Source organism: Cydia pomonella, chromosome 19, assembly GCF_033807575.1.
Source record: "Cydia pomonella isolate Wapato2018A chromosome 19, ilCydPomo1, whole genome shotgun sequence".
NCBI lineage: Eukaryota > Metazoa > Arthropoda > Insecta > Lepidoptera > Tortricidae > Cydia > Cydia pomonella.
In genome coordinates, this window is record NC_084721.1 from 19,133,773 (window position 1) to 19,156,707 (window position 22,935).

A 22,935-nucleotide genomic window follows, 5' to 3' on the forward strand; every position below is an offset into this window, starting at 1 on the left:
ACACAAGGCGAGATGACATTCACATTGCCCATATCTTTCTTAAATTGCCCATACCTCTCTTACATTGCCCATACCTCTCTTAAAAGGTATAAAATTTTTTTTGGTCATTTACTATTTTTATAATCCATCGTCAATTTTGAAGGTTCTACATATTTATGTGGCTATTGTGACTTCGTGTTTCAAAACTGAAATATAATTATTAATTAAAATTAAAAAAAAAAAAAATTTCGTTTTTCGAGTAACATAATGACTCATACATATTAATTTGGAACACTAGACTTAAACACTATTCTACAACAGTTATACGAAGACAGATAATTGCTGTAAAGAAAGTATTTTCTAGACGGAACTCGAGTCGTACTGTCCTTAAAATATCGAGTCTTCAATGATATCTTTAAAGACTAGCTTTGATCAACACTACTTATCGCCATCAAAACCGGAAAAGACGAACTTTATCAACATCTCGCTTGAATTCTGGACCTTAACACTCTGTATTTAAGGCTTATATTTGACTGTACATTGTAATGGAGTTAGTACGTTAAGGTTCCATTTATGGGATTTGTCGTACCGAGCGTAGTAGCATTATTTATTGCAACAGGCTATGATAAATGCAACCACAACTGCTGTTCCTCGATCCAATTTATAACGATGCGGTTATTTATTTCATTTAATTATTATATTATCACGTACACTTTGCAAATGTACGCAGGTTTTCTCATAGTGTTGTCCTTTACTAAGAACCACTTATATAATATCGCACTAGGGTCTCGAAGGAGAAGTAACAATAAATGACGTGTTATATTTTACATTGTAAATAGGCGTTTATCCATTTTATTGCTGACATCCACACAAATCCTCCGAATTAATACAAAAAAGTTTTAACACCTTATGCAACTACGTTGAACTAACGTTCGCTAGTTGACAGAAGTAACAGCGCCATCTACCGGGACATTGGGTAAACCAATTACGGTTTGCGTTTCGTACACCACTTAAAGCAGACTCCGTAGCCTATGGACGTCTGCAACTCTTGAGGTGTTACATGTGCGAGTTAAACAATTATTTAAAATGGTCTATTAATTTTTTGCGTCTATAAAAGCTTAAAAACTTAATTATTTATTTAATAACATCTAGCCTTGATGGAAAGTAGGAATAGGATGCAGTCCTACAAGTCCAACAAAACTAGTTTTAAAATATTTTTATCAGACTGACATCACTGTCAAATACGAATGTAAAACACGACGCCGCAAAAAAAGAGTGCCGGGTATCATTTGTTGTCACTACTTGTGTTGTTTACGCCTAATGACCGTCTTAAGTGGAATCCCGCTATCGTAAATGAAATGGGGTATGAAATATGTTTAAATACGTGGGTTAAACCGTATAATTAACCTTGTGTATGACTGACGACAATTTAAATTCGATTAAGTAACATTTACAACATTTTAAAAGCTTGCATCCTATAAATAATATATAATCATTCAGCCTATATACGTCCCACTGCTGGGCACAGGCCTCCTCTCATGCGCGAGAGGGCTCGGGCTATAGTCCCCACGCTAGCCCAATGCGGATTGGGGACTTCACATACACCTTTGAATTTCTTCGCAGATGCATGCAGGTTTCCTCACGATGTTTTCCTTCACCGAAAAGCTAGTGGTAAATATCAAATGATATTTCGTACATAAGTTCCGAAAAACTCATTGGTACGAGCCAGGATTTGAACCCGCGACCTCCGGATTTAAAGTTGGACGTCATATCCACTCGGCCACCACCGCTTCATCCTATATCTTGCAATAATTAAAAAATCAAGTGTCAAAATATTTTCTATTATGTCAATATCCAGGGAGGAAAATGGGTACTATGTTTGTATGGAAAAACGGTCGTCCACTATCGCCTTAATCATTAGAAATTACATTTTGCCATTAAATTCCATGAAGCATGACGACGAATTGTAAAAAATGACTTTGTATTAAATTTTACATAAGATATTTCACTTTTGTAATTTTACCCATGTAAGTAAACAGTTAGAAATTAAAATTAACTCTCTAGAGTTCTAGGGACAAAGCGCCACTTGTACCATTCCACTAACCCGGGATTAACCGGTTAACGTTGACCTATGCTCTATTAGATGGCGCCACTTTTTGATATTTAACAAATTTAACACATACCTTTCTAGGTATGTGTTAACCACATACCTTTCTAGGTATGTGTTAACCACATACCTTTCTAGGTATGTGTTAACCACATACCTTTCTAGGTATGTGTTAACCACATACCTTTATAGGTATGTGTGTACGTGCTAGGTTTGGTCCTTATGGACCAAAGTCAAATGGCGTTCTAAAAATTTTAATTATGTGTCGAAATAAAGCAGTAAATTTACTGTCGCTACAAAGTTTTCTTTGACAATCCACCTCTATATTAAATTCTCTTTGGTATAAAACTAACTTGTACGCGCATAAAGACCTGTTTACACTTTGCGAAGTAGCAAGTGCAGCCGAGAAGTGATTAGTTAACATGTCTTAACATGATAATTGATAAGTGACAAGTGTTAAGCAGTCGTTTCCCGTAGGTATTTTGAACAGTAGGAAGCGTATTCTACGAACGAATTAGAAATATTTTAGCATGACGCATTTATTTATTTTGACATTTTGGACCATCAGCTGCTTGCCAGCTGTGGCATCATGGTTCTAATTTTATCACTTGTCAATATGTCTGTCACTTTCGCACTTACATACTTGTTAGAACGTGACAGGGATGGTGACAAATGATAAAGGACCGACCATCTTAGTCCCACTGGCCTATGTGTGTTTCTTAATGTTAATTATATCAAAAAATACTTAACCTAAGGTAACGTTCGCAGAATATGTTTCCTTCTAGAAGAAAACTTATTCTACAAGTAAATTACAAATATTTCAGCATGAGGCCCATATTGATTTTGGTAACCAGTTTATGTTCCATAATCTGGTTCCCAGACCAATGTAAGTATTTCTTATCTATAATTTATATGTTCTAGAACATACTATAAAATTAATTAATTCAAAATTAATTTAGTATGAGATATTGAGCATGAAATTTCAAAGACTTGCAAGTCCGGTATCGGTAGCCGTTTAATAAGTAACATTCTTACGGTAGATGTCGCTAGTTGCCACCCTAAGCCATAATATACTCGTATTGTATTTTTCATGATAATATAGGGAGCGTACATGAACTGTAGGAGGCAGCACAGGAGCAGTGAGATTTTTGGCGCGAGGCGTATATGTGATGTTTATTGTTCCGATGTAGCCCACAAGATGGCAGAACCTACTATACACAAGAAAACACGTAACGTTTAAAATGTACATGTTTATGGTTCCGATTCAGGCCACAAGATGGCAGACCCTCCAACGCGCACGGTCTCTATTATGATGTCATTGTTAATGTATACTCGAAACCGAAATTCAAGATCAAAAAACTTATTATAAATAATAAATAATAATAAATAAATATTATAGGACATTATTACACAAATTGACTAAGTCCCACAGTAAGCTCAATAAGGCTTGTGTTGAGGGTAATTAGACAACGATATATAATATATAAATATTTATAAATACTTAAATAGATAGAAAACACCCATGACTCAGGAACAAATATCCATGCTCATCACACGAATAAATGCCCTTACCAGGATTTGAACCCTGGTAAGGGCATTTATTACCATCAGCTTCGTAGGCAGGGTCACTACCCACTAGGCCAAACCGGTCGTCATCTTATATATTATATTCCTTTAATTATTGGTAATTTTAATTCTATGTTTTAAAGACGTAATTTTATTTACTTATTTTTACATAAGTACAAGACGCCATATTAAAAATTTTAAAAATCCGTGATTTTTAGTTACAAAGCTGGAATTGCACTTCAGTACCCCTAGTGTAAATTTGATCGACATCATAACGTGACGAACGCGTTTCCGTTAAGTCTCATTTTGTATAGGATTTTGAGTTTCCAAAACGTCCCGCTTGGCGCGCTCTTTCTAAATCTAATACAAAATGAGACTAAACGCAAACGCGTACGTCACGTTTCGAAATCAGTACCCCTAGTGTAAATAATTTCGATTTCGAAACGTGACGTACGCGTTTGCGTTAAGTCTCATTTTGTATGGGTTTTTGAACAGCGCGCCAAGCGGGACGTTTTGGAAAGTCAAAAATCTCATACAAAATGACACTTAACGCAAACGCGTATGTCACGTTTCGCTGTCGAAAATATTTACACTAGGGGTACGGATTTATTTACACTAGGGGTACTGGTATTCATAACATTTGGTGTGATAATTTACAAATACATATGTTATTAATAAACTCAGATGTTATTTATTATATTACATACATCTAGCTAATCGACAAAATCGCAGAATAGTAGTGTCGAGCTCGCTTTATGATGGTTATCACCGCCATTTTTATACCATATTAAAAAGAAAAAAAAAATGGACACGAGTTGCTAATTACCTATTCGCATATGTATCGTACAACATTTTACAGTACAGTCAGCATCAAAAGTAGCGGATCAAACAAGGTTTCAAAAGTATCTACCATTCTGAAACAGCTTAACAAAATGTGGTGGTTCTATATGTAGAACAATTAAGACTGTAAAAGATATACTTTCGCATGTAAATTTTAGAGATTTATCTATATTTGCAAAAGTTATCCGGAATATCAGATACTTTTGGCGCGTTGTTTCATCCGCTACTATTGATGCTGACTGTACATGTGACCCTTTAAATTTTTGACATAGTTACATAATGTGCTAATTTACGCACTAGTGTGGAAAAGTAGCACCATATTGTACGGTAAAATTACTTTTTCATCACACCAACTGGTAAAGGCCCTCTTGATTGTTCAAAAACGAATGAAAAAGTTGCATTTTACCCACATGTGTTAGTTTCCTCTTGTTGGTGTGGTGAAAAATTTTGTGTTTTACTCAGAGGCAAAGTTTGTTTAACCCTCGTGTTACGCTCGCGGTTAAATTTTGGAACCTTTCGCTTGCTCGGGTATCAATATTAGCACGAGCGGTTAAACAACAAGTTTGCCCCCTTGTAAAACAAATAACTGTTTCTTCCAGATTATTGTAATTCGGATGAAAACAAAAGAAATGTAACGATAAGATTATTATCAACACAAAAAAGTAAGTTAATACTAGTAGACGTAGATGTAGTGTAGGGACGCTCGGCCGGAAACAGGCGGGATGTCGATCACGTGTCGCGTTAATTCAGCCCAATTCCCTGAGGTTGGAGCTGCAGGTTGTCCCAACGGCATTCCCACACTATTCTCCACAAATGTTCTTCTTTTACTGCAGAACAGGACATCTAAGTTCGATGTCCTTTAGTTCGTTCTCTTTTAGGACGTATCTACCGATTTTTTTTTTTTTTTTTTTTTTTTTTTTTTTTTTTTTTTTTTTTTTTTTTTTTTTTTTTTATATATATATATATATATACAGCATTACAGTCGAGACCAAAGCACTGTACAATTCAGATTATATATCGCGGTGCCGCATACATAATACATTCTGCTAGTAAGTGTAAGCTAGTCTCCTCCTTACGACAATGTGGCCAGGAGGCATCTTTACTAATTTGCATAATCCGAAGATTGATTGAAGAACTGCTTGATATAAAAATAATCTTTACTTAATTTAGTCGTTATCTTTTATCTATTTTTCAATTTGAACTATATTATTTTATGTATTTTTCCTTCTTGTCTGTTACCTTTCGTGATTTTTATCACTTGATGGTCTCATCGGAAGATCAGCGCTGGAAGCCACCAGCAACATGCTGAGATGAGGCCATTTCGTGGCACTTTATATTTCCTTTGTTTTTGTTATATCATGTAATTTAATGTGTCTTGTTTGTGTCTACGAATAAAAAATATTCTATTCTATTCTATTCTATTCTATTTATTGAGGAAAACCAGGGTTTATATAGTGGCTGTGTACGTGCATGGCATTTAGGTGACATTTAACAATATCAAATATAATTATAATTTCTTAGATGATTTATACCCTTGACATGTCTATTGTGCGTTAATTAATCTATTTCCTATTTTCTTAATGTCACATGACGTATGCATCACGTAGGGCTTAGCTATAGTTTATCGCAACGTCGCAACGCAAGCATGTACAGTAATGAGACTGTACAAATATCTCAAATTTTGATTGTGCCTCTCTTTGTATCAGCGCCTATCTCCTGTCCACAAAGTTTCTTCTCCATTCCTTTTTCATGCTATACCAGTTTAATGGCTCTTTTCTCCATTTCAATCCAGAGTGGCTTCAAACCTAGAATTACCTCTATTGCATGTATCGGAGTCGTTCCCATAGCCCCTGTTATAATGAGGCACGCTAATATCTGTACTTTGGTTAGGTCTTTTTGGTATAATATGGGCCCTATGCCCAAATGGTGATATCACGGCCCCATATAGCACGCTGGGTAGTATAAACGCCTTGTAGATCCAGTAGAGCATACCCGGCTTCAACCCCCATTTATTTTCCACTGCCCTTTTACATTGACACAGTGTTATTATGGATTTTACCATCTGCTCCTTAATGTATGTTTTGTATCCTAGTGTACTGTCAAGAATAAGGCCCAGATTTGCAGTCTGCTCCTTGGTGTGTCTTTTGTATCTGATGGTACTGTCAAGGGTAAAACCCAGATATTTTAGCTCATCCACCATTTCTAGTTCTATATCTTGTATCTTTATGGGTTTCATCTATTTAGTCCTTATATTAGTGAACAGTACAAGCTTTATTTTAGACGGATTGAGGTCCAGTCCTCTCTCGCTGCACCATCACATTACCTGTCTGAGACCGCTTATCAATATATCTCTTATGACGCTAAGCACCGTTCCTCTCACTGGTAGCACTCCGTCATCAGAGTAAGCCTACATGTACATGCCCCCTCTGTTGAGCTCTCTCACCATTGAGTCTAGCAGTAAGCACCACATCAGGGGGGACAGACATCGCCCCTGTGGGAACCCTCTTCTTGAACTAATCGTTTTTGATACTCCTCCCAACTCCGCCGTTATGGATCTGCTTTTGAGAATTATTTCTATCCATTGTGCTAATGCCGGTCGGATCTTTAGACTTCGTTGCCTTATCAAAGGCCCCCTCTACGTCAAAGAAGCAGCCTAATGCGTGTTGTTTCGTTTCTAATGCCCTTTCCACCACCGTTAGGTTGTGTAGAGCTGTCTCCGTTGACTTTCCTGCCATGTATGCATGCTGATTCCCATGTACGGGGTCTCCGCTACTTTCCACTTTCTATCTTATATGCTTATCTATCACGTTCTCTAAAGCCTTTAGTACAAAAGACGACAGACTTGTGTTTCTAAATGACTTCGCTTCTTGGTACGATTTTTTCCCCGTTTTCGACAGGAAGAGCGCCCTTACCTCTCTCCATACCTTTGGAATGTAGCTTAGTGCTATACTTGCCCTATATATATAATCCTACTAGGTCCTCTTTTATGCATCTATATCCTTTCTGCAGTAGTGCCGGCAGGACTCCGTCGGGCCCGCAGCCTTGAAGGATGTAAAGGAGCTAATCACCTATTCTACTCTCACCTCCTCCACCCGACGTCGACATCCACTGTCGATGAAATCCATACCCTCCGTCTCAGCCTTATGGGCATCGCCCGGTACAGCACTCTCCTGCTTCAGCTCAGGTTCTTTGTTTTTAGGGTCTGAGGGTGGTTGAATTGCATTTGCTCTCAAGATCCTAACTCGTACGCAGGTAGCTGAAAAGTCCAGCACTTTCGTTTTCTCTTCGCCCCAGCTTTCCTCAACTCTGCCTTGTTCCCTTTTGTGCTCCTCCATGTTCCTCATCGGTGCCCAGACTAATACTCGTATGGGTAGCTCTGTGAGATGACAGATGAGATCAGATGAGACTACTGATGTACCCAGCTGTTTTATATCCTGAAATACCATTTTGAAAAATTCCGAAAAACAAAAAAATGCCTTCGACATTCCTCAAGAATCGGTTGAGACATAGCCGGGCAATATAATCTTTCAATCCCGCGGTGTTAAAAATTGATGATTATTTTATCATGTGGATACAGCCATCCATAATACGCCTACAGCAGCGGTATCATGGTCGTGTTTTTGTCACTCGTTATATCATGCGTCACTTTCGCACTTACATATATGTTAGAGCGTGACAGGTATGGTGACAAATGATAGACAACCGTCCATCTTAACCCTGCGATTCAAATCGATGAAGTGACGGGTGAAAGACCTCAAGAAGCATTGTTTTTGTTTTTGAATATTAACCCTTAGTTAATAAAAGTTAAACATAGATTGTCGAATATGTACAGAAATTGTACGCAAGGTCTTAGGACATTATAATAATTATATTAAAATATTTATTTATGGATAATACCATTCTATTTCTCTATTTCAGGACGAAAACCCATGAAGATGAGCGCATCAAGAGTAACTTCATCACCCATAACGTGAGTACACAACTACACACAGAGGCCGATTTGACTCGAAAAAGTTACAAAAGGTGAATCATTTACTAATGACCCTGAATTAATCAGATTTACGTCATCATTATTTTTTTTATAATATTCGAGTACATACGGTCAAGGAATTTGATTTAAATTCCATTTCGTACCTTGTCACAGTGACGATAGTATGAGGTCCCTAGCCAGCCATATGGCTTGTTACTGTGGGGTAGGTCTGTCAATGTAGAGAGAGTTTTTAAAATACAGAAAAAATGTGTAAGGGCTATTTGTCATGCTAGTCCTGATGATCCTTGTGTTCCCTTATTTGAAAAGCTGCATATTCTTCCCTTACCCTGCTTATACATAAGAGAAATATCTTTATTTGTTAATAACCACCGTGCACTTTTTTCTAAACGTAGTGATGTTATGCATAGGCAGAAAAGGCAAAAATTTGTAAATCTACTTTTTAAACCACGTGGACGTAAAATGATTTATGAAAAAAATGTATATAACATGTGTATATTAATTTATAATAGACTACCTGATGACTTAAAGATACTCAGAGGCAACATATTCAAGCGTAAGTTGACTAGCTGGCTTTTGGACAGATGCTTTTATAGTATTAAGGATTATTTGAATAACTGACTTTGCAATTATTTTTCATTGACATTTTCATATTTTTTACTAATTATTATATTATTCTTAATTCATGTTTGTATTGATTTATGATTTGATGTTAGAATGTGCTCCTCTATAATATAATCTTTGCATGTCTGCACGCAGACTGAATACACTGGAACTTTGTTTTTTTTTTTTGTACCAATATGATCTGCATGTATATACGTGTATTCTGCGCAAATAAATTCTTTGAATCTTTGAATCTTTGAGGTACGAGGTATATATATTATATTAGTTCTTCATGTCGTGTCCGACAACGGTGAACTTTACAATTTCCTCTGATAAGCATGTGTATGGCTCGCCAAACCGAAGACCTTAGTCTTAAATGCCCGGTCGCACTGTGCACAATAAAGCTGCCCTTGGTCATTATACGTGTATGCCAAAATGGCAAGAACCTTATACCCGTCCGTCTGTCCGTATGCCACAGCCATTTTACTCGGAAAATATAAGATATATTTTAATCAAATTTAGAATGTAGGTCTATTGTGTATGCCGCTGCTTAATTCTAAATTCAAGAGTTAAATATATAAAACATATATATTTAGAGGGATTTTCCATACACGTAGCAAAATTTTTTTTTTCAAGTAAAATTAATTAAAGGAAAATGTGGCATATCATTCCGATGACCCGAGAAAGAAAGAAATAAATTTATTTGCTAGAAATGTGGTACAGAGATATGGTGTTAACAATTTTTCACGAGTACAGCACATTTCGCCAATAATGTAATAGGCATGCAAATTATCTTTTTTATTTTTATTAACCTACATTACATATATACATTATTTACAACTATTTACATAATATCATATAAAACTGAATCATAGATCAACTTATACGTCGAGGAAGAATTCCTGAACTGAATAAAAAGCTTTTTCCAATAACCACTTATGCAATTTTGGTACAAACTTTGCATAGGTTAGTTCTTTAATGTCAGTTGGTAAGTAGTTATAAATTTTTATGGCCATTAGATAATAATTTTTGCTAAAAAGTTCACTGTGATATTTTCTTGTAACTACAAGCTTGTTTGGATATCTGGGGGTACACACACTTCTCAAATCTCAACTTCACGAACAATTCAGGGTGCAGCTTAATAAATTTACATGCTTTTAAAATTTATACAGACGGCAATGTTAAAACTTTTAGGCTCTTGAATAGGTCTTGAATTAGTGGTGGTACGTTATATACTGTTCTAATGCATTTTTTGAGAAATGAAGACTTTAAATATCTTTTGCGTTTCCCCATAAAAGAAGACCGTATCTGATTACTGAAGCTACGTAACTGTGATAGGCAGTTAGAGCGGTAGTTTTATTGACAGTAGTGACCAATCCTCTTAATGACATAGACATACATTGTTTAAGTCTAAGCATTGTTTATAGGACCAATTACTCGTTTGCAAAAAACGAAACGTCAAAAACATTCAGTTCACGTTTAAGGCGTTTTTACTTTTGTAGCTGTTAGTGATTTTGTTTTTTAGCAAAAACGCTTCTACTCGTAAGCTTAGAGTCGGTTTGAAGTTTTGAAGCAAGCAACAGAAAACGCCTCTTAAATGTGATAAAAAAGTAAAAAAGGCGGGATCGGAAAATACTTACTGCATTGGATAGTGTTGGTTAAATTGTGTTTTACTAAAAAATACAAGAAACACGTTAGATACGTTATAAAAATGAGTTCTTCTAGTGAAGAAAATATAAATATTCCTGGCAAAAATACATCGCTTTATTTCAACAATATTCAAATATTAATTACTATTAAAGTACTCATAGTTATGGAAATATTTTCTTATTTCCTCGCAGTAGTCGTGAAAAGCACTATGTAATGCCTCGGCCGGGAACCCTAAAGATGGACTCGTATTATTTAAGTAACAGTAGTAAACTCACTCATTCATCTTTAATCGGTTTTCCGGCCTCTTCTATAATATACTATTATATATTCAGGGTGTAACAAAAATAGTGGGGATCCATTTAAGAGCATATAAGGTATCCTGTTCTGATTAGGGAAAAAGTAGAAGAAAAATATATTTTTGACTCGAAAATTTTTGGGCATTGCATGGAGGGTTGACTGACTTGGACGACCTGCCCCATAGAAAAAAAAAACATTATTTTTATTACACCTGTTAATATAACGTACCTACTCACCACAATAAAAAATATTAAAACTTAAAATTAATTTTGAAATTTGGAGCAATGTCACATTTTACGGTATAGTTTACTTTTCCTTAAAGAAATGTATTATTTTCGCAGACCAACGTATTACAATCCCAATCCTGGCTACGACGCGTACTGGACGGATGGACATTGGATTTTTGGGACAACCACCACGAAAGCCACCAGCACTACTTCCACCAGAACCAGAATCCTCGTCTGTCAGAAGCCTTGTCCCATTGAGTACCGAAAGTGCGTAATATAAGCGTGAAAGTGCGTATAAGAGCAAAACCTATCTAGGCCTCTACGTGTTGACTTCGGCTCAACGTACGCCTCCCTAATGTCCGGAACACAAATGTTCCGCGATATTAAAGACAGCAAAATTCTTCGACCAATGGGTTCACCATAGGTCTATAATGTACGAAATTGTCTGTCAAATATCACAAATGCCACCGAAATTGAATAATAATAAATCCGTTTATTTAAGACAACATAGGTCCAACACAGTCACATTACAATGTAAAAAATGAAAATTAAAAATTAATTAAAAAATAGCATAGACATTTTCAAATATTTCAACATTAATGACATTTATAAGAAAAACCAACCATATCACAAATCAGAATAAAACATTTGAAATATAAAATATTAAGTTAAAAACAATAAGCTACGTAAAATTTTAATAAATTTATAAAAGTCTTGTATAATCATTGTCCAATATATAAATACGTCAAAAAATATCAGATAATTATTTCAAATAAGATACAATCAATCAATCAAATTAATAGATTAAAAAACAATAAATTACAAAACAATCTAGATTTTTTTAAACCTAATAAAGCCATATTCCTTACTGTTTACATTATTATTTATAAGTATTAAAATGCGTTGGTTCAGGTAAGGGCAAACAAACCTGTTAGAGATTATGTTCATAATGGTGTTGGGGTTGAGGCTATTACGCACTCTGCAAGAGCAAGGCCGCGCACCGCCTGCGCAGGGTGGTGAAGAAGCGAATCTAACATTGTTTATTGTACAAAAACGGCTGAGAAAAGAAGTGTGCAAACTACCGAGGAATTGCCGTACTCACAACAGCGTACAAAATCCTATCAAACGTGCTGCTAAAGAGGCTGGAACCATACGCCTAAAAAATTCTAGGGGACTACCAATGTGGTTTTCGAAAAAATCACAACACGACGGATCAGATCTTCTTGTTTAAGTAACTCATGCAAAACGAATGGAGATGCAAAATCCACTTATTGTTTATGGACAAAACTAGTTGCCATTATTACCCCAGCAACCAAAGAGAGTAGAATGCGACTCAGAGCAGGGGATGAGCTGTCGGAAGAATTCACGGTTATAACCGGCCTAAAACAAGGAGATGCCCATTCGCCTGTGCTCTTCAATCTAGACCTAGAACATGTTGTTCGGAAAGTTTTAGTGCTGGGCATAGGGGTGGAGCTGAACGGCAAGCACAAGGTAGGGTACGCAGATGAGTAAGCTTTATTAGGGGAGTGCCGTAAACAGGTAGCGGAGGCAGCTAGTGGAACGAGAGCCCTCAAAATTAGATCTCAGGATCAACCTGGCAAAAACCGAATACCTTCACATGAAACGTTACGAGAATATACGCGTCCAGCGTAATAGCCACCGGAGTACCATCTACCGTGAAGTTGACAAGGTTTGGTACCTTGGATGCACTGTTAGCGACACATACACCAGACAGGAGGAGATCAACATACGCATCCAAAAAGCCCCGCGGTGCAGTGCAGCCCTCCATAAAGTGTTGGTCTCCGGGCTTCTCAGCAAACATACTAAGTTACGGATATATAAAACCGTTATACGGTCTATCCTTATGCATGGTTGTGAGGTGAGGCCAGGACCCTAACACTGAAAGAAAAAAATCAGCTCCTGGTAGCGGAGAGGAAAGTTTTTCGCAAGATTCGGAGAGATGACGGCACCTGGAAAATCTGGAAAAATGCCGAGATCGAGGAGTTGGCTGAGCCTAATATTATCAGCGAAACGAAAGCTCACATACTTCACTGGTTCGGTCATCACAACAAGGTCAGAATGGGACAGTCGGGTTATCAAGACTTCGCGGCCTTGGTCACCTACTCATAATGGGAATGGGTGTAACCCCGCGTGTCACCGCAGAGCTATACCTCACACCACATCGGATAGCTAGCACGTACCAAAATTGTCGGGAATAATTTGTAACTTTCATTTAATTATTTATTTATTTAATCTTTATTTCACAAAAGAAAAAAATCTTACAATACAAAAGACGGAATTAATGCCACGATTAATTATATTGTTAAAAATTATAAAAACCATTTATTATTTTAACAAACTGTAATTCACGCATTCTGCTTTTCCTGGCGAGTCAGTCCACTTTCGAGAGATTCGTCCGTCCAACAACATGAAAACCGTCTATCTACTTTCACATTATTTAAATGGTGTCACATTAATAAAAAAAATTGATTTCTGTATAAAGCAAAGCTTTTCTATAAATTTAGCGCAAACGAATATTCGAAAGTAGATAGATGCTCACATATTTATGTAGTAATATTGTGTAATGACCAAACAAAACGTAATATTTTTTTGTATGGAAATCTAACCATACCATATACCATTTGTCAATACGAAAGAAAAAAAGAAAGAAAGAAAAATAATTAATTAGCACAATAACATAAGCTTATAAACTAACCAAAAATTAGTTAATAAAAAGTTAGTTATTAAGATATACGTAATCTGTCCCTTGAGAAGAACTTTCATAAACGTCTTAAAATCAGTACCCCTAGTGTAAATTTATTGATAGCGAACTGTGACGTACGCGTTTGCGTTAAGTCTCATTTTGTATGGGATTTTTAGTTTCCAAAACGTCCCGCTTGGCACGCCACTTCTAAGTTCATACAAAGTGAGTCTTAACGCAAACACGTACGTCACGTTACGCTATCCAATAAATTTACACTAGGGGTTCAGAGCCCCTAGTGTAAATTTATTCGATTTCGTACGCGTAGGGGTACAGATCATAATCCGCCAACTTTATATTATGGCCAACCGCTTCTTAAACACGTTTTATGTTATCTTCCGAATTTAACCTATGCTTTGTTTTTGATGCTAACTGCTTCTTTTCTTCGAAAAATAACTTGTTTAACACTGAAATATATTAATTATACTTATTTATTTACAAAAATGTGTTTGTTGTGACATTGCTGTGACAAGTCAACGGTTGTTGCTACTATGTTTCGCCTTTTTAGGGATCCGTAGTCAACTAGGAACCCTTATAGTTTCGCCATGTCCGTCTGTCTGTCTGTCTGTCTGTCCGAGGCTTTGCTCCGTGGTCGTTAGTGCTAGAAAGCTGAAATTTGGCATGGATATATAAATCAATAAAGCCGACAAAGTCGTACAATTAAATCTAAAAATTTAATTTTTTTAGGGTACCTCCCCTCCTACACGTAAAGTGGGGGTGAAAAATTTTTTTTGCTTCAACCCTGCAGTGTGGGATATCGTTGGAAAGGTCTTTCAAAACTAATAGGAGTCTTCAACAAACATTTCTTGATAAAGTGAATATATTCGGAGATAATTGGTCCGAAAGAAAAAAAAATGTGTCCCCCCCCCTCTAACTTTTGAACCATAGGTCCAAAAAATATGAAAAAAATCTTCGAAGTAGAGCTTTAAGAAAGACATTAAATGAAAACTATAGCGGATATGATCAGTTTAGCTGTTTTTGAGTTATCGCAAAAAGTTTCCACTTCATAGCAAAAAGACGTGAACTGTGGGTGTACACCCACAGTTCATCCCTTGGTTTACAATCTACCATACTTTAAGCTCCAGTTTAGCTACGCTACGCTACGGAACCCTACTCTGAGCATGGCCCGACATGCTCTTGGCCGATTTTTATTTTTATATAAAGATAGGCAGGCGTTTGACCACGATCTCACCTGATGGTAAGTGATGATGCGGTCTACGGTGGAGCACGCTTACCTATGAGATACCTATTTACCCTAGCCTTGAAGAGACCCAGATTGTACTCACATGCGGAAACTTGGCAGTTCGCATAAGGAATGTTGAAGCAAAACGCTTCGTGCGTATTTGTGGAATACCTACCATTAAGCGATGCCGAAGTGCCGATTGTCTGGTAGTCCGATGGTGAAATGGGGACGGAGGAATAACGTTGTGCAGTTCCTCGGCACACTCTCCGAAATGTATCCTGTAAAAGACCTTTTTAGCCTTTAGTTCCATTTTATTTAATTGTAAATCTTATTTTATCCTAATTTTTAGCGTGGACAAAGTATGTGCACATAAAGTGTCCCATATAGATCAAAGGTCTACAATATCTCCCGGGTATGCGAAGGATCCTGTAAAAACAGACAACACTTACATACATTTTAAAACATTTCCCACCTATTGCGAATTTTTACATGAACGATGCAAGACGAAAATTTGGAACAATATGAGTAAGTAAGACACGAGTGTCTAGTTGTTAGCTTTGTAGCTGGCCTCCCAACGGCTTATCCTTTGTCTATTGTTAACTAAAACCGCGCGTGCCACTTACCTGTAAAATAGGGCAGGGTAACTTTAAGCGGTTATTTAATTAGAACTCCTATGATAACTGAAATAAGATTCAAAATGAACAAATGGAAAAATAATTTGTGATTTCTTGTGTGGTCTCTATACGGTTACTGAGTGCCGGCGAGTCGAACGCTTCCGAACCAGTCTAAAATGTGTCCTCGATATGCGAAACAAAGGTGCGTTATCGGAGAGCGCACCTACACTGGTTTTTTGAGCGTTGAACTAGCCCGCGCTCAGATGCCAATTAGAATTATACGACCCTTTTTTTTGCAGGTAGTAGCACGCGCGGTTTTAGTTAACAATAGACAAAGGATAAGCCGGTGCGGGACAGCTACAAATCTAACAACTATAACACTCTTACCATTGAGATGCAGTAGGTTCAGCTAGCAGGGTTTTTTGGTTAGCAGGGTTTGGGTTTGGATTTTTTTTTTTTAATGGTCCGAAATAAACAATTTTTATTTATTTATTTATTTATTTATTTTGATCGTAGCTTTTGTTTAGATCACAATACAGTTGCCAAAAATTAAATAAGCAGTTTTAAAGCCATTTGTAGTAACTTCACCGATTCTAATCTGATCAGATATTTTGACTTTCGATGGTAGAAAATCGCGAACTAAGCATAGGTCTTACAGATTTAAAAATTCGTTACAATTTTTGCACATAACCTAAAAATATTAAAATTGCTTTTAAAAATGCGCATTATTATACTCGTTTTTCATCAAACCCACCAAATAAGGAAGTTTGTATGAAAATCAATAAAAAGTAGATTAGACAAAAAATTAGCTTATTTTAGCCTTTTAGGTAGCTACCTAAATCACTAATTCCACACAGACAAAGTCGCGGGCAAAAGCTAGTAATAAATAAAATTTGTGCGTGGAGTGCCTTCGCGTGGAAGAAGTGAAACTTCGTAATGTGGAGATGAAAATAATGCTCTAAAATACATATGGTTTACATTTTTACAATAAACTTCCTAATATTATAACTGAATTGTCTGTTAGTAAATTTAAAAATTATGTAAAACGTAAGCTTATCTCTAAAAATGAATGATGAAACACCGTGGAATTAAGTGTGATTGTAAAGAATGAATTATTTATTGTTATGTTATTAATGATGAAATTGATAATTCAATGTATATATATATACCGTATTTTTTGACATTTAGATTTTATTCTAGAAAGGTTCTAGACTAGTATTTTTATACAATTTTGATGTTTGACGATCTTTTTGTGAAATTCTTATTATTAAGTTTACCATATCTATAATAGTTCAATGTTTTTTTAGAACAATAATAACTGCATCAATAAATTGCTCTGATATTTAGATTAAGATGATATTTGTAAAATTTGACGATTTAAAAGTGCTTGTTGCTAGGCCTATTTGAATAAAGAATATTTTGACTTTTGACTTTTGACTTTGACTTTTGACTTATATTACAGTTTCACTTCAAAAAATATTTTAAATTAAGATTTATAAAATAGATTTAATAATACATATATTTAAATATATATACTCTAAAATACCTAAATAATAGAAAATATAAAAAGAAAAAATACAAAAAGTCAGGTTCCACCGAGATTTGAACTCGGATCGCTGGATTCAGAGTCCAGAGTGCTAACCATTACCACCATACCATGGAACCGGCTAAGCTAATCGACGAATTTACTCATCATCATCACAAACTCTTACTACTTTATGTTACCGATTATAGCGTTAAACGTTTAACGCAACCTTGTTGGAAGTCGCATAAGAAGTTTCACTTCTAACAACTTCTCTCGGGGGAAGTCTATATCCGTAGAGAGCGCGTCCCCGGGTGGCGGATAGGGGAGGCCCTCCTGGTGGTCGGAAGAGACTACCGGAGGGCTGGAGGGAAATAAAATACCTCCCGCGGACCACACAGGCCGGAGATGGACACTCCGCAAAAAAACCCCGCCTAAAAGGCTTCTCTGACGTATTCGGAGTAGAGGCTGTGCGCGTGCTGCTGGCTCGGGCTGGAGCAAGCAGGAGGACAGGCGGCGGATTAATCTTTTGAGATCAACGGCGGCGTCTAAGCCTTGCAGCAAGGTTACAGCTGGTGTATAAGGAACTGGGGCCCCACTACACCCTACTTTGCTCCGAGAAAGCCACCATGCAAAGTCGATCAAGTGAGCCAATTCGATGCGATCCGGGCCATACCGGGCGTTACGAGATTTCCGGGTCTTGTGATGGGATATATACTACCGCGAGAGAAGAAACAAATGATACCATGACAGGAAATATCAACGGGAGATTAAAACTAACAAAGAAGAAGAAACAATGCTTAAAATTTGCGACGTGGAATGTAAGAAGTTTAATTAAACCCGGACCCGGGACCCGTCGGACCCGGGTATGTCCTTAAACTACGTCAAAAAGAGAGGTATGGGCAATGTGAATGTCATCTCGCCTTGTGTGGTAGGGCACAGCACAGCAGATGTCATTCCAGATCTAGAGCAGAGCCCAACTGGGGAAGTACCTCCACCTTACAGAAAACCGCAGCCAAATAACACTTGACCCTACTCATAGTGTTGTGTTCCTGCCGGTGAGTAAGGTTGCCAGAGCTCAACGAGGGGGGTGGGGTTAGGGTCGGCAACGCGCATGTAACTCCTCTGGAGTTGCAGGTGTACCTAGGCTACGGAGACTGCTTACCATCAGGCAGGCCGTATGCTTGTTTGCCACCGACGTAGTATAAAAAAAAAAAAAACCAGGTAAAATTGAGAACACTATACAAGAAATGAAATGATTAAATATTGACATAATGGGCCTTAGCGAAGTACGATGGAAAGACAATGGAAAATATGCTGCTGATGACACCATATTTTACCCGTCTACAGAAAAACATCATTACCATGGGGTTGGAATAATGATCAAAAAGGAACTGAACCGATTCGTCACCAACTTTCTACCTGTGTCAGAACGATGTATTCTACTACAGTTAAGCCTTTCGACTTGAACATACTACAAATTTATGCACCAACAGCAAAAACAGTGGAAAAAGACCCTACCATCTTAGAGAACTTTTATAAGGAAGTTGACATGGGCGACCTGAATGCAAAGATTGATAAAGGAGCGGTGGGTAAATATGTAGGAAATCATGGGTTAGGAGCGAGAAACGAGTGTGGGGATCGATTGTTACATTTCTGCATGGAAAATGATCTCATCATTGCAAACACATGGTTTGAACATCCGCCCAGACGATTATATACATGGACGTCACCCAAACATACATCAAATAACATAGTGCGAAACCAGATAGACTACATTTTAGTGCCTAATAGATATAGAAACTTAATAGTTAATGTAAAAATATATCCTGGTGCGGATATTGGATCTGACCATAACCCGGTAGTAGCTAAACTTAATCTAAAATTGAAAATTGTTAAAAGGAACAATACTCAACATGGAAAAAATGCAGTCGATAAGTTAAAAGACAGTGAAGTAAAAACAAAAACTCTTGCAAAAATTAATAATGAACTAGGAAGACACTTTCAAGATAGTATTCCAGGCGATGATAACAGTATTAGTAATGAAGACTTTTGGGAGAAAATCAAAACTACTGCTCTTGATGTTGGTAAAGAAGTATTAGGCTACTGGAAAAAGGAAAGCAAAAAGCCATGGATAACCAAAGATATATTAACAAAAATGGAAGAGAGAAGACAGTATAAAGAAAGAGATTGCGCAAAATACAAGATAATAGACAATGAAATCAGAACCAATATCCGGACAGAAAGAGACAAGTGGTTAGAATCAAAATGGTCAGAAATAGAAGAATTAGACCTTAAGCATGACAGTTTCAGTTTGCATAAAAAGGTAAAATAATTCACAAATACAGGAAGAAAATTTACCACAGCAAAGTTGTTTAACAATAAAAATGAGCTCCTGATTGAAATAGATGAACAGAAAAAGGAATGGGAAACCTATATAACAACGCTATTTCAAGACAACAGAACTCAAATCCCTCCTCATATAAATAAAGATTTACAAGGACCACCCATAATTCATAGAGAGGTGGAAAGAGCCATCAGTAGCATGAAAACCGTAAAAGCTGTAGGTCCAGACGGTGTGCATGTAGAATTAGTCAAATTATTAGATAACTTTGGAATAGACTTACTAGTAAAACTATTTAATACCATCTATGAGACTGGAGAATTGCCTAACGACTGGCTGAAATCGTCCTTCTTACCAATCCCCAAAAAACCCAATGCAAAGACCTGCAATGAATATCGCCTTATAAGTCTTATGAGCCACGTCCTAAAAAAATTCTTGAAAATATTACACAATAGAATGTACAACAAAATATACAACATAGGTGAAACCCAATTTGGATTAAAAAATGGACTTGGAACCAGGGAAGCTCTGACAGCAATCCAGGTACTCGTACAAAACTGCCTAGAACACCAAAAAGACGTTTACGCGTGTTTTATAGACTTCGAAAAAGCTTTCGATACTGTGAACCACGAACAACTGTTGGAAGCTATAAATCGTACAGATGTCGACAGCAAAGATATAAGAAATATCAAGAATCTATACTGGAACCAAACAGCACATATCAAGGTCGGACAATCTGCTACAAAAGAGCTGAAAATTCTAAAAGGTGTACGTCAAGGCTGCATATTATCTCCAAGCCTATGTAACCTTTACTCAGAACGCTTGTTTGTTGAAGCATTGGACGGTGTTGAGATGGGCATAAAGTGTAACGGAAGATATACAACATAAGATATGCAGACGACACTGTAATACTATAGCTAATAGTATAGAAGACCTACAACAGCTATTGGACCGCTTAAATACCAAGGTAAAACACTACAACCTTAAAATGAACGTTAACAAGACCAAGCTGATGGTAATAAGCAAATCAACATTTCCAACAAATCGACTGCTCATCGATGGTAAACAAATAGAAAGAGTTTCAAAATATAGGTACCTGGGCTGCTGGTGAAAACTGGGATCCAGAACAGGAAATCAGAGTGAGAATAGAAATGCTTTCGTTAAAATGCAAAAAATGTATACCAATAAAGGTATTAACTTAAAACTAAGATGGAGACTAGTAAAATGCTACGTACTATTCATACTTTATTATGGTGTTGAAACACGGACCCTGAATAAAAAAATTGAAAATAAAATAGAGGCCTTCAAAATGTGGCTGTACAGGCGTATGCTGAGAGTATCATGGACCGCAAGAATAACTAATATAGAGATCCTAAAAAGAATGAAGAAGAAAAAGGAAGTACTAGCCACAGTTAAGCGAAGAAAGATTACATATTTTGGACATCTACATAGACATGAAAAGTATAAACTGTTGAAAGTTATAATAGAAGGAAAAGTAGAGTGAAAACGGGGAAGGGGAAGAAGGAGGATGAACTGGCTCGACAACATCAAAAAATGGACAAACATCAAGGCCAAGCATAGAAAAGACTTTGCAAAGGTGGCCGCCGACGCCCGCTAGGGCATGACAGCAGAAGAAGACGATGTAACACAAACGCAACCGCACATTCGCGCAAGCGCCCTGCGCTGCTTAAACGAAACAGCAGGCGCAGGCATACATTCTCGCCGTGCGGTAGAAAGAGAGGGGGATACATTCTCTCCTACGCCACGCTGCGGTCTACTGGCTTATCCGATGTATATAAGCTAAAATTTAAGATAAAAATGTCTTATTTTTCTCATTCTATTTTCCGTTTGTAAGTCGTATACCTCGAAATCAAAAATTCCTTGTAGCTTTTCACCTATTCGCGTTTTGCCGCGATCTCATAATTTCTGACCAGATTTTTTTCCCTGTAGTATGATTTCTGGTCGCCAATTACAATGGTGTATAAAATTCATAGACTTTATTTGGCCTGACGTTTAAAACGTGACGTTACGTTTGCTGTCACAGACATGTAGATGCAGGAATAGCCTTATCTTGGGGTAGACATCGTGGGTGTTTGGGCGATGAGCGTTGACGATTACAACACTATCCCCCTATTCATAAACGTGTGCTAAAGTTGACGTGCCGCTAATAATCGTATTTCCCTTTCCAACGTATCGGTATGATGGAAAGGGACAAACGATTGTTACCGACTTGTCAACTTTAGCACACGCTTATGAATAAAGGGGTATGTGATCAACTAGCATTTTAATTTACAAGATTATAACCAATAAAACACCATATACCCACTAAATTCACAATTGTATTCAATTCAGGCACGAACTAAACTAAATGAGGATGCAACAACTAGCGATTCGTCGAGGACGTGGTGCGCGTGCGACCGTTGAGTTTTTCTTATTATTCTACTTGATTAGCGTTAAGTCATAACGGTCGCCCCGTAACCATTGATACGACGCTTCGCTAGAGCGAACCTACTACGACCGGTGAGCAAGTTCGCTCTTGATCGGATAGATGGCGCCACTTTTGTGTGCTGTCACCTCACTACAATCGGATAAGATTAAAATTAACAGAGTAATTTCAATCTTATTTGCATAGACGGCGCTATTGCTAAGCGCCGTCAGACAGACTGGCGAACAATATCAACACCTTGCCACGCGAGTTTTGCGAACTACCCGCTCTTCGAAACGTCACGCCAAATAATAAGCGTACATAAGTGTAAACTACGTACGCGTTTAATTCAGTCGTTTATTATTTTTAGGCTGGGTCTTCATTCATTTTGGCGAGTGTTTGACAGATGAGGAAGTTAATTTGAACATAGATAATGATTTGGTTGTTTTAAATCGAAAGAAAGATGTTTTGACCACATACTATAATAAAACCTTCAAAAATATCCACAGTGAGTATTTTAAAAACAAGGTAATTAAGAGTATAGGCTTTTTCCATGCAAATTTGGATATTGACATTATGGGAAATATTTTTACATAATATAATATTGTATATTGATCATAACTATGCTCCTTCGTTTGACTTATTTGGATTTTTTTATTATTATAAGAGTTAGGAGCGAAAAACAAATTCCATAGATACAATTTTTTAAAGCTGACTTTTATAATATTAAAAATAATCAAACAAAGAGTCAATCAAACAGCTGTGGTTAGTATACAACAACATGCGATATATTTTCTAAAATATTCATATCCAGAGCGGAAAATCGGGA

At 36.9% G+C, this 22,935-nt stretch overlaps 1 protein-coding gene across 1 annotated transcript; it reads left to right on the forward strand.

The window, feature by feature from the left end:
• Positions 1-1,037: 1,037 nt before the first annotated feature.
• On the forward strand, positions 1,038-22,726 carry LOC133528170 (uncharacterized). Its single transcript, XM_061865432.1, has 7 exons — positions 1,038-2,006; positions 2,911-2,972; positions 5,092-5,154; positions 8,411-8,462; positions 11,372-11,524; positions 15,551-15,726; positions 22,477-22,726. The coding sequence occupies exons 2-7, from the start codon at positions 2,912-2,914 to the stop codon at positions 22,701-22,703; spliced, it is 732 nt and encodes a 243-aa protein (XP_061721416.1). The 5' UTR covers positions 1,038-2,006; position 2,911; the 3' UTR covers positions 22,704-22,726.
• The last annotated feature ends 209 nt before the right edge of the window (positions 22,727-22,935 follow it).

What these genes read in the sequence shown, in the direction of transcription:
- LOC133528170 (XM_061865432.1), top strand. Translation starts at nt 2,912, where the DNA reads ATGAGGCCCATATTGATTTTGGTAACCAGTTTATGTTCCATAATCTGG. An exon ending in ATTATTATCAACACAAAAAA is followed by an intron (nt 5,155 to 8,410) that starts GTAAGTTAATAC and finishes TCTCTATTTCAG; the next exon opens with GACGAAAACCCATGAAGATG. An exon ending in TGTCCCATTGAGTACCGAAA is followed by an intron (nt 11,525 to 15,550) that starts GTGCGTAATATA and finishes CCTAATTTTTAG; the next exon opens with CGTGGACAAAGTATGTGCAC.